This window comes from Lontra canadensis, unplaced genomic scaffold (genome assembly GCF_010015895.1).
Source record: "Lontra canadensis isolate GAN:19392208 unplaced genomic scaffold, GSC_riverotter_1.0 scaffold194, whole genome shotgun sequence".
Lineage (NCBI taxonomy): Eukaryota > Metazoa > Chordata > Mammalia > Carnivora > Mustelidae > Lontra > Lontra canadensis.
The window spans coordinates 1071824-1084840 of NW_022631188.1; the positions used below are offsets into that span (position 1 = coordinate 1071824).

Consider the following 13017-nt stretch of genomic DNA (forward strand, 5'->3'; position numbering starts at 1 on the left):
AAACAATCTGAAGGTTTTGAAGGGGTGGGGGGTGGGAGGTTAGGGGATCCAGGTGGTGGGTATTGGAGAGGGCACGGATTGCATGGAGCACTGGGTGTGGTGCAAAAACAAGGAATACTGTTATGCTGAAAAAATATATATATATATTTTATAATACATAAAAAACAATGAATACTGTTATGCTGAAAATAAATTTAAAAATTTTAAAAAAAGAAGAACAAACATTGTTAAAATGTCTATACTGCCCAGAGACATCTATACTTTCAATGCCATCCTAATCAAAATTCCACTGGCATTCTTCAAAGTGCTAGAACAAAGAATTCTAAAATTTGTATGGAACCAGAAAAGACCCTAAATTGCTAAGGAAATATTGAAAAAGAAAAACAAACTGGGGAATCATGTTGCCTGGATTTCAAGCTTTACTACAAAGCTCTGATCACCAAGACAGCATGGTACTGGCAAAAAAAACATATAGGCCAATGGAACAGAGTAGAGAGTACAGATATGGATCTTCAACAGTATGATTGCATTCCTAATTATTTTAAAAAGGAGATTATATAGACATATAATATTTCTTTTTTCTTAATGATGCCACTCATATTCTCTACAAAATGTTGCCTATCTATTTTGATTTTTTTTAATCTGGAACAAACATTTGAATAGTGTCATCATTATCATGGTGATAATTGTAGCTAACACACATCACATAGTTACCATGGGCCAGGCTCTCTCTCTCTCTCTCTCTACTTGTATCTCTCTCTCTTTCTCTCTGTTTTCTTTGTGTTTTCACATTTAATTCCTCCAACACCCATAGGTAGTTTCTATGATTGTACTCTGTTTTCCAAATAGAAAATCTAAGGAAAGAACTAAGGTAAGAAAAAAAAGTTTAAATAACTTTCCTAAGATCACATAGCATTAAGTAACTGAGGAGGAATTCAAGCTCAGAAATCAAGAGAAGGTGAGAAGGAATGAAGAAGAAGAAGGAGGAGATTGAAGGACAGGATGGGAAGACAATGGGAGGAGAATGTTCAGATAAATTGAGATATAAACATACAGAGAAACAAGACAACAAAATGAAGACATAAAGGCCAAAAGAAGATATGGTTAAACAGTATTTTTTATTAAAAACTGTATGATAAATGTTGTAAATGTACAACAAAGCAAAGATAGGATAGTCTCTTATTACTTAGCAAAGTGATTTTCACTAATAGCTGTTTAATATATCCTTTACATAATATTTATAATGAGAAATTCTAATTGGGCAAAATATGAAGAAGATGCAAAAGAGGAAAAGAAACAGAGACCTAATGAATGACATGTATCAAAGATTAGGACAAGTCACTGAAACTTTTATTTTTCCCTAAACTATAGGTAGCAGAATCTCATCTTTGAGTAGGAAGGAGTCAAATAAGTCATACTGCCCCTCTTTCTGCCTCTGTATCGGAACCATCACAGGCTTTTGAGCACTACTTTTGAACAATTTTCCAAAGAGGTGACTGCTCCAGAAGCTATGATCACAATTTGCAATGACAGCCACAGTGATTTCATCCTCCTGGGCTTTTCTGAGAAGCCACATTTGGAGAAGATACTTTTCTGGGTTGTTCTGATCTTTTATTGTTTGACTGTTGCAGGAAATACAGTCATAATTCTTGTTTCCTCAAAGGATCCCAAACTCCACATCCCCATGTATTTCTTTCTTTGCAACCTTTCCCTGCTAGATCTTTGTTTCACCAGCAGCTGCGTTCCACAGATGTTAGTTAATTTCTGGGGTCCAAAGAAGACCATCAGCTACATTGGCTGTGCCATTCAACTCTATGTCTTCTTATGGCTTGGGGCCACTGAATGTGTCCTTCTTGTGGTCATGGCTGTGGACCGCTATGTGGCAGTGTGTCATCCACTGCAATATATTGCTATCATGCACCCCAAACTCTTCCTGGAGCTGGCCATCCTTGCATGGGGGACTGGCCTAGTCCAGTCTCTGGTCCAGTCTCCCGCCACCCTCCAGTTGCCTTTCTGCTCCCATCACAAGGTGGATGACATTGTGTGTGAAGTCCCAGCCCTGATTCAGGCCTCTAGTGCAGACACCACCTACAATGAAATCCAGATGTCCATAGCCAGTATCATTCTCCTGGTGGTACCCCTAGTCATCATTCTTTCCTCATATGGGGCTGTTGCTAAGGCTGTGCTGAAAATAAAGTCAGCTGCAGGGCAGAAGAAGGCATTCAGCACCTGCATTTCTCACATTCTTGTGGTGTCCCTCTTCTATGGGACGGTCACAGCTGTTTACCTCCAACCCAAGAACCGCTATGCTCAGGAAGAGGACAAGTTCCTCACTCTTTTCTACACTGTTGCAACCCCATCCCTTAATCCACTCATCTACACCTTAAGGAACAAGGAGGTCAAGGGGGCGCTAATAAGATTGGGGAGGAGGACCTGGGATTCCCAGAATAACTGAAGTGGCTGACATATATTGGTCTCTAGCTTAACTTGTGAAGAGAGAAGAACCTCATTGCAAAAAGCTGAAGATTTACCATCTAGCCCCAAAGTAGGGGAGAGTTAGCTGTATTTTGTTCACCCTGAGACTTCAGCCCCATTCATCAGTGACTGATTAGGCCCTCACTTCCTTCAGGGTGCTGATTGAGGCACAGTATGATATAGAAATGACTACACTTAACATCGTTCTCTTAAAGAATGCTCAATACAATTGAAACACAGACCAAAATAAAAGACCAAGCAATATATTTTGTGTCTTGACATTTCTTTCTTTTTCCTTCTTTCTATTTTCCTCCAAGCTCAACCACAACTTTCATCCAAATGTCCAGCCCAAAAAGGGTCTGAAAGTTTTGAGACAGAAACGGGAGGCTACAGTTTTGGGCACAGACAGAAGTGGAGACTCTGTCCTGGAGAGTTTATTAAAGAGAACAGATTGTAACCTTTCTGCTCTGGGCCAGAGATTTGGGCACAGCCATTTTTGCCCTAATCCTCTGAAGGGGTGTGAAAAGCCTCCAGGGAGCAAAAGCCAGAGGACCAGTTTCCACTGAGCCCACACCCATGAGAGGGGGTGGGACAACTTTGCCCAGGCAGGGAGACCTGAGAAACAGCATGGCAGGCCCCTCTCCCCATGAAGACAGGTTGAAGAACAAGTGGACAACAAGCCTACAGATCCTATAAGACTGTAGAATTCCAACACCTGGGAAAATAGCATACTGAGCTCTAGCTCTTGCCACATGACTTATTTTTCAGATAAAATTCTCCTTTTCTGGGAACACTCTTAAACTGTTGGTGGGAATGCAAGTTGGTGCAGCCACTTTGGAAAACAGTGTGGAGTTTCCTCAAGAAATTAAAAATAGAGCTTCCCTATGACCCAGCAATTGCACTACTGGGTATTTACCCCAAAGATACAGATGTAGTGAAAAGAAGGGCCATCTGTACCCCAATGTTCATAGCAGCAATGGCCACGGTCGCCAAACTGTGGAAAGAACCAAGATGCCCTTCAACAGACGAATGGATAAGGAAGATGTGGTCCATATACACTATGGAGTATGATGCCTCCATCAGAAAGGATGAATACCCAACTTTTGTAGCAACATGGATGGGACTGGAAGAGATTATTCTGAGTGAAATAAGTCAAGCAGAGAGAGTCAATTATCATATGGTTTCACTTATTTGTGGAGCATAACAAATAACATGGAGGACATGGGGTGATGGAGAGGAGAAGGGAGATGAGGGAAATTGGAAGGGGAGATGAACCATGAGAGACTATGGACCCTGAAAAACAACCTGAGGGTTTGAAGGGGTGGGGGGTGGGAGGTTGGGGGAACCAGGTGGTGGGTATTGGGGAGGGCATGTATTGCATGGAGCACTGGGTGTGGTGCAAAAACAATGAATACTGTTACACTGAAAAGAAATTTTAAAAAATTAAAAAACAAAACAAAACAAGACAAAACAAACAAAAAACCAAGCAGACAAAGTTTTAATCTCAAAAAAGAATCAGGTAAATAAGAGCAGCAAGGCCTTGTAAAAAGCAGAGAAGATATTAGGGAATCCTTTTCTGGAGAAATAAAATCCCTTTCTGGAGAAATAAAAGAACTAAATCTAGCCAAGTTGAAATTAAAAAAAAAAAACTATTAGTGAGGTGCAATCAATAATGGAGGCTCTTACTGCTAGGATAAATGAGGCAGAAGAGAGAATTAGTGATGTAGAAGACCAACTGATAGAAAATAAAGAAGCCGAGCAAAAGAGAGACAATCAGCTACTGGACCACGAGGGGAGAATTTGAGTGATAAGTGATACCATAAGATGAAACAATATTAGAATAATTGGGATCCCAGAAGAAGAGGGGCAAAGGTATACTGGAGCAAATTATGGTGGAGAACTTCCCTAATTTGGGGAAGGAAACAAGTATCAAATTCCAGGAGGCACGGAGAACCCTCATCAAAATCAATAAAAATAGGTCAACACCCCATCATCTAATAGTAAAAGTTACAAGTCTAAGAGATAAAGAAAATCCTGAAAGCAGCTCCAGACGAGAGATCTGTAACCTACAATGGGAGAAATATTATTGGCAGCAGACCTATCCACAGAGAACTGGCAGGCCAGGAAGAACTGATATATTCAGAGCACTAAATGAGAAAAATATGCAGCCAGGAATACTATATCCAATTAAGCTGTCATTGAAAATAGAAGGAGAAATAAGAAGCTTCCAGGACAAACAAAAACTAAAAGAATTTGCAAACACCAAACCAGCCCCATAGAAAATACTGAAAGGGGTCCTCTAAGCAAAGAGAGAGCCTAAATTTCACTTATTTGTGGAACACAACAAATAACATGGAGGACAAGGGGAGATGGAGAGGAGAAGGGAGTTGAGGGAAATTGGAAGGGGAGGTGAACCATGAGAGACTATGGACTCTGAAAAACAATCTGAGGGTTTTGAAGGGGCAGGGGTTGGGAAGTTGGGGGAACCAGGTGGTGGGTATTATGGAGGGCACGTATTGCATGGAGCACTGGGTGTGGTGCAAAAACAATGAATACTGTTAAGCTGAAAAGAAAAAAAAAATTTAAAAAATATATTAAAAAAAAAGAGGGAGAGAGAGCCTAAAAGTCACATACGAGAAAAGAACAGACATTATACAGTAGCAGTCACCTTACAGGTAATACAGTGGCACTAAATTCATACCTTTCAATAGTTACCTTGAATGTAAGTGGGCTAAATGCCCCAATCAAAAGACACAGGATATCAGAATGGATAAAAAGACAAGACCTGGGGTGTCTGGGTGGCTCAGTGGGTTAAGCCTCTGCCTTCGGCCCAGATCATGATCTCAGGGTCCTGGGATCAAGCCCCGCATCAGGCTCTCTGCTCAGCAGGGAGCCTGCTTCCCCCTCTCTCTCTGCCTGCCTCTCTGCCTACTTGTGATCTCTCTCTCTCTCTGTGAAATAAATAAATAAAATTTAAAAAACAAACAAACAAACAAGACCCATTGAGATGCTGTCTGCAAGAAACTCATTTTAGACTCAAGGACACCTCCAGATTTAAAGTGAGGGAGTGGAAAACAATTTACCATGCTAATGGACATCAAAAGAAAGCTGGGGTGGCAATTCTTATATCAGACCAATTAGATTTTAAGCCAAAGACGATAATAACAGATGAGGAAGGACACTATATCATACTTAAATGATCTGTACAACAAGAATATCTAACAGTTTTAAATATCTATGCCCCTAACATGGGAGCAGCCAACTACATAAACCAATTAATAACAAAATCAAAGAAACACATCAACAATAATACAATAATAGTTGGGGATGTTAAAACCCCCCCTCACTGAAATGGACAGATCATCTAAGCAAAAGGTCAACAAGGAAATAAAGGCTTTAACTTGCACACTGGACCAGATGGACATCGCAGGTATATTCAAAACATCCAACAGATTTGAGCTACCGTGTATATCTTCATGAAATGTTATGATGCTGAACAGTTCATTCAATGTTAATTCTCAGTTTTATAATTTTACAAAGCAGATAAAGTATTTACAATGAAATAGGAAGACAATGTGTGCTATGCAAAAATATAATTTTAAAAAACTTTCAGTAGATGTCTAAAATTGAAGGGCTTCAGATATTTGGTATTTAAAATATATTGAACATTGCATATTACAAGATAATTACCATGAAGAATTAAATTTTTTACAGTATTTTTTCACTGAAGTATAGTTAACATACAATGTTATATTAGTTTTATAACATAGTGATTCAATATTTGTATACATTACAAAATGATCATAAGTCTAGTTATAATGTGTGACCGCAGAAAGTTATTACAATATTACTGACTGTATTCCCTATGCTGTACTTTACATCCTGACAACTTAATCATTTCATAACACAAAGTTTGTCCCTCTTAATTATCTTCATCTATTTCATCCACCCCCACCTCCCTCCCTTCTGGCAACCTTAAGTTTTTCCCCTGTATTTAAGAGTCTGTTTTGTTTTGTTTTGTTTTGTTTTAAAGATTTTATTTATTTGACAGAGAGAGATCACAAGTAGAAAGGCAGGCAGAGAGAGAGAGGGAAGCAGGCTCTCTGCTGAGCAGAGAGAACCCGATGAGGGGCTCGATCCCAGGACCCTGAGACCATGACCTGAGCCGAAGGCAGAGGCTTTAACCCACTGAGCCACCCAGGTGCCCCGTGTTTTGTTTTTCTTCTTAAGATTCCAACTATAAATGAAATCCTATGGTATTCATCTTTATTCATCAAACTTATTTCACCTCGCATAATACCTTGGCAGTCCTTCCATGTTGTCACAAATGGTAAGATTTCAATCTTTTTTATGGTTGAGTAATATTCCATTGTGTGTTTGTGTGTTTGTATTCTTTATTCATCTCTTGATAAACACCTTGCTTTAGTATTTTGGCTAACATAAATAATGCTGCAATGAATAGAGAATTGCCTATATATTTTCAAATTAGTGTTTCATTTCCTTTAGATAAAAACCTGAAAGTGGTATTGCCACAATGGTAGTTCTAGTTCTATGTTTAGTTTTTTCCATACTATTTTCCAGAGTGGCTGCACTGTTTGTATTTCCACCAACAGTGCAAGAGCATTCCCCTTTCTCTTCTTCCATACAAATACCTGTTATTTCTTGTCTCTTATACTAGTCATTCTGAGGCATGTGAGATGGTAGCTCACTGTGGTTTTGATTTGCATTTCCCTGATAATTAATGTTGAATATTGTTTCATGTATCTATGGCCATCTAGATGTCTTTTTAAAAATATGTCTATTGAAACTTTTTAACTTTTAAATCCTGTTGTTGTTTGTTGTTGATTCGTATGAGGTTTTTTGTTGTTGATGGTGGTGGTGGGGTTTTTTGTTTTCTGTTTTTTGTTTTTTGGGTTTTGGGGGGGTTGTGTTTTGTTTGGTAACACATCTTTTAAAAATATTTTATTTATTTATTTGGCAGACAGAGATCACAAGTAGGCAGAGAGGCAGGCAGGGGGTGGGGGAAACAGGCTCCCTGCTGAGCAGAGAGCCCAATGTGGGGCTTGATCCCAGAACCCTGGGATCATGACCTGAGCCAAAGGCAGAGGCTTTAACCCACTGAGCCCCCCCAGGTGCCCCATTGGTAACACATGTTTTTAATCTGAAATTTTTGTTTAAAGTAAATGCAGCCCTGAGGGTTTGGCTACTGCATATAACAACAGGGGGAAAATCAAGTATTTTGGGGTTGATTTTTATGAAGCCATGGATCTATCATAGAAGTCCAACGCACTTTTGGATTTCCATATTACAACAGAGGATTGATATTGTATAGGCTGGGTACGAATTTTTTTCCTTTTTGTCCTTGAGTATATTTTATGAATTCAGAACTCTCAAATGTAAAACTAATGTAATAATCACATTAGTTCCTTATATATCATGTATATTAATGTCTTGTCAGATATATCATTTGGAAATATCATCTATTCAGTAGGTTGCCTTTTCATTTTAAAAAAGTTTTTATTTAAATTTCAGTTAGGGGCATATAGATGGGTAAGTGTGGGTAAGTGTCTGACTCTTGATTTCGGCTCAAGTCATGATCTCATGGTGGTGAGATTGAGACCTGCATCATACTCCATGCTCAGTCTGGAGTCTACTTGAGATTCTCTCTCTCCTCCCTCTGCCCCTTCCCTGCTTGCACTTATAAATAAATAAATTCTAGTTAGTTAATGTCAGCAATTAATATTAGTAGTAATATTAGTTTTGGGTATACAATATAGTGACTCATCACTTCCACACAACACCTGTGCTCATCACCACAAGTGCATTCCTTCATCCCCATCACCTATTTACCCAACCCCAACCTATCTCCCACTGGTAGCAATCAGTTCATTCACTACAGTTAAGAGTCTGTTTCTTGGTTTGTCTGTCTCTCTCTTTTTACCACTTTGTTCATTTCTTTTGTTTTTTAAATTTTACACATGAGTGAAATCATATGAAATAATATTTGTCTGTCTTTGACTCACTTACTTCATTTAGCATAATACTCTCAAGCTCCATCCATGTTGTTGCAAATGGCAAGAGTTCATTCTTTTCTACAGCTGAGTTATGTTCCATTGCATATTCCAAGATATATAGCACATCTTTATCCATTCATCAGCCCATGGGCACCTGGACTATTTCCATAACTTGACTGTTGCTGATAATGCTGCTATAAATATCTGGGTGTGTGTATCTCTTTGAAATAGCATTTTTGTATATTTTAGGTAAATATACCTAGTGCAGTTCCCAGTTCATACGGCAGTTCTATTTTTAACTTTTTGAGAATGTCCATACCATTTTCCAGAGTGGCTGCACCAGTTTGCATTCCCAGCTGTCTGAGAGGGTACCCCTTTCTCCACATCCTCACCAACACCTATTGTTTCTTGTGTTTTTAATTTTAACCATTCTAACTTGTGTCAGATAATATCTCATTGTAGTTTTGATATGTACTTCCCTGATACTCAGTGATATTGAGTATCTCTTTTTTTTAACTTTTTTTTATTACTTTTTAAATTTTTTTCAGCATAACAGTATTCATTATTTTTGCACCACACCCAGTGCTCCATGCAATCCGTGCCCCCTCCAATACCCACCACCTGGATCCCCCAACCTCCCACCCCCCGCCCCTTCTCTTAATGTGTATGTTGGTCATCCCTATGTCTTCCTTGGAGAATGTCTGTTCATATCTCCTGCCCATTTTTGATTGGATTATTGGGGGATTTTGCATGTTGAGTTGTACATGTTCTTTTTTCTTCAAATACTCATTTAAATTCTAGTTGGTTAATATACGGTGCAATATTGATTTCTGGAATAGAATTCAGTGATTCATCACTCACTTACAACACCCAGTGCTCATCATAAAAAGTACCCTACTTAATATCCATCACCCATCTAGCCCATCCCCCAATAACCTCCCTCCATCACCCTCAGTTTGTTTTCTATCATTGAATCTCTTATGGTTTATTTCTCTCTCTCTTTTTCCCCATCCCATAGATTCATCTATTTTGTTTCTTAAATTCTACATATGAGTGAAATCATATGGTATTTCTCTTTCTCTGACTGACTTATTTCACTTAGCATAATACCCTCTAGCTCCATCCATATCATTGTAAATAGCAAGATTTCATTCTTTCTCGATGGATGAGTAATATTTCATTGTATATATACCACATCTTCTTTACCATTCATCAGTTGATGGTTATTTGGGCTCTCACCATAGTTTGGCTATTGTTGGTAATGGTTCTTTACCATTCATCAGTTGATGGTTATTTGGGCTCTCGCCATAGTTTGGCTATTGTTGGTTATGGTTCTTTACCATTCATCAGTTGATGGTTATTTGGGCTCTCGCCATAGTTTGGCTATTGTTGGTTATGGCTCTTTACCATTCATCAGTTGATGGTTATTTGGGTTCTTGCCATAGTTTGGCTATTGTTGGTAATGCTGCTACAAACATGGGGATACCTGTAAACCTTCATATCTGTATGTTTGTATCCTTTGGGTAAACACCTACTAGTGCAATTGCTGGATAATTGGTTAGTTCAATTTTTAATTTTGAGGAACCTCCACACTATTTTTCAGATTAGCTGCACCAGTTTGCATTCTCAGCAGCAGTGCAAGAAACAGTGCAACTCTTTCTTACATGTTGGCCAAGACCCATTGTTTCTTGTGTTGTTAATTTTAGCCATCCTGACAGGTATGAGGTGGTATCTCATCCTGGTATTTCCCTGACAATGAGTGATGTTGAGCATTTCCTCAGGTGTCTGTTAGCCAACTGGATGTCTTTTTTTTTTTTTTTAGATTTAAAATTTTTTTTTAATTTCTTTTTTAATTTCTTTTCAGTGTTCCAGAATTCATTGTTTATGCACCACACCCAGTGCTCCATGCAATATGTACCCTTCTTAATATCCACCACCAGGCTCACCTGACCTCCCACCCACTTTCCCTCCCAAACCCTCAGCTAGTTCCTCAGAGCCCACAGTTTCACATGGTTCATCTCCCCCCCACACACAATTTCCCCCAGCTCCCTTCTCCTTTCCATCTCCCCATGTCCTCCATGTTATTTCTTATGCTCCACAAATAAGTGAAACCATATGATAATTGACTCTCTCAGCATAATCTCTTCCAGTCCCATCCATGTTGCTACAAAAGTTGGGTATTCATCCTTTCTGATGGAGGCATCATACTCCATAGTGTATATGGACCACATCTTCCTTATCCATTCGTCTGTTGAAGGGCATCTTGGTTCTTTCCACGGTTTGGTGACCATGGCCATTGCTGCTATGAACATTGGGGTATAGATGGCCCTTCTTTTCACTACATCTGTATCTTTGGGGTAAATACCCAGTAGTGCAATGGCAGGGTCATAGGGAAGTTCTATTTTTAATTTCTTGAGGAATCTCCACACTGTTCTCCAAAGTGGCTGCACCAACTTGCATTGGTGAAAGGGTTCCCCTTTCTCCATATCCTCTCCAACACATGTTGTTTCCTGTCTTGCTAATTTTGGCCATTCTAACTGGTGTAAGGTGGTATCTCAAGGTGGTTTTAATTTGAATCTCCCTGATGGCTAGTGATGATGAACACTTTTTCATGTGTCTGATAGCCATTTGTCTGTCTTCATTGGAGAAGTGTCTGTTCATATCTTCTGCCCATTTTTTTATATGATTATCTGTTTTGTGTGTGTTGAGTTTCAGGAGTTCTTTGTAGATCCTGGATATCAACCTTTTGTCTGTACTGTCATTTGCAAATATCTTCTCCCATTCCGTGGGTTTCCTCTTTGTTTTTTTGACTGTTTCCTTTGCTGTGCAGAAGCTTTTGATCTTGATGAAGTCCCAAAAGTTCATCTTTGCTTTTGTTTCCTTTGCCTTTGGAGACATATCTTGAAAGAAGTTGCTGTGGCTGATATCGAAGAGGATACTTCCTATGTTCTCCTCTAGGATTCTGATGGATTCCTGTCTCACGTTGAGATCTTTTATCCATTTTGAGTTTATCTTTGTGTACGGTGTAAGAGAATGGTCAAGTTTCATTCTTCTGCATATAGCTGTCCAGTTTTCCCAGTACCATTTATTGAAGAGACTGTCTTTTTTCCACTGTATATTTTTTCCTGTTTTGTCGAAGATTAACTGGCCATAGAGTTGAGGGTCCATATCTGGGCTCTCTACTCTGTTCCACTGGTCTATGTGTCTGTTTTTATGCCAGTACCATGCTGTCTTGGTGATCATGGCTTTGTAGTAAAACTTGAAATCAGGTAACGTGATGCCCCCAGTTTTATTTTTGTTTTTCAACATTTCCTTAGCGATTCGGGGTCTCTTCTGATTCCATACAAATTTTTGGATTATTTGCTCCAGCTCTTTGAAAAATACCGGTGGTATTTTGATCGGAATGGCATTAAAAGTATAGAGGGGCGCCTGGGTGGCTCAGTGGGTTAAGCCTCTGCCTTTGGCTCAGGTCATGATCTCAGGGTCCTGGAATTGAGCCCCACATCTGGCTCTTTGGTCAGCAGGGAGCCTGCTTCCCCTCCCCCTCTGCCTGCCTCACAGCCTACTTGTGATCTCTCTCTCTCTCTGTTCAATAAATAAATAAATAAATAAATCTTAAAAAAAAAGTATAGATTGCTCGAGGCAGTATAGACATTTTAACAATGTTTATTCTTCCGATCCAAGAGCATGGAATGGTCTTCCATCTTTTTGTGTCTTCTTCAATTTCTTTCATGAGTGTTCTGTAGTTCCTCGAGTACAGTTCCTTTACCTCTTTGGTTAGATTTATTCCCAGGTATTTTATGGTTCTTGGTGCTATAGTAAATGGAATCGATTCTCTAATTTCCCTTTCTGTATTTTCATTGTTAGTGTATAGAAAGCCACTGATTTCTGTACATTGACTTTGTATCCTGCCACATTACTGAATTGCTCTATGAGTTCTAGTAGTTTGGGGATGGAGTCTTTTGGGTTTTCCATATAAAGAATCATGTCATCTGCGAAGAGAGAGAGTTTGACTTCTTTTTTGTAAGTTTGCAGCATATAGAATTCTTCATACCTATGGGAAGAATTATGTTCTATTTTTGTTTTGGGCTATACATCTCCCATTAGTTCAATCCTGTCTGACTTCTGTCTTCAGTGGGTATCCCAAATGTTTTACCTGCAGTGGCCTTCACTAACTCTGGGTGCACATAAATATCTACTGGAAAAAAAAAGATTCCAAACAGTTTTCTGGACATGCTTTCTCAAGATTCTGATACAGGAAGTCTGCAGTGAAGTCAAGTTCGTGATTTTTAAAAGCTTGATAAAGTTCCGATGTGTATCATGGTTGGGCAGCAGCCTTTCAGCAGGTTAAACTAGTCACATCACATGTGCCTGTAACAAGGAAATACATTTAAACATCCATCATAGAAATGTTTTTCAATATGATTACTGAAAACACTATATTTAGATATGAATATTAATATTTTTGTAGAATTCACCTAAAAGTATGCACCATCTGCTTTTTGATTATGATAGCTATATACGAAAG

General features: G+C 39.0%; 1 protein-coding gene across 1 annotated transcript; it reads left to right on the forward strand.

Moving 5' to 3' along the window:
- Window positions 1–1510: 1510 nt before the first annotated feature.
- Window positions 1511–2455, forward strand: LOC116861296 (olfactory receptor 2H2-like). Its single transcript, XM_032847844.1, has one exon. It carries the CDS (start codon window positions 1511–1513, stop codon window positions 2453–2455), a length of 945 nt encoding a protein of 314 aa, XP_032703735.1.
- Window positions 2456–13017: the final 10562 nt, after the last annotated feature.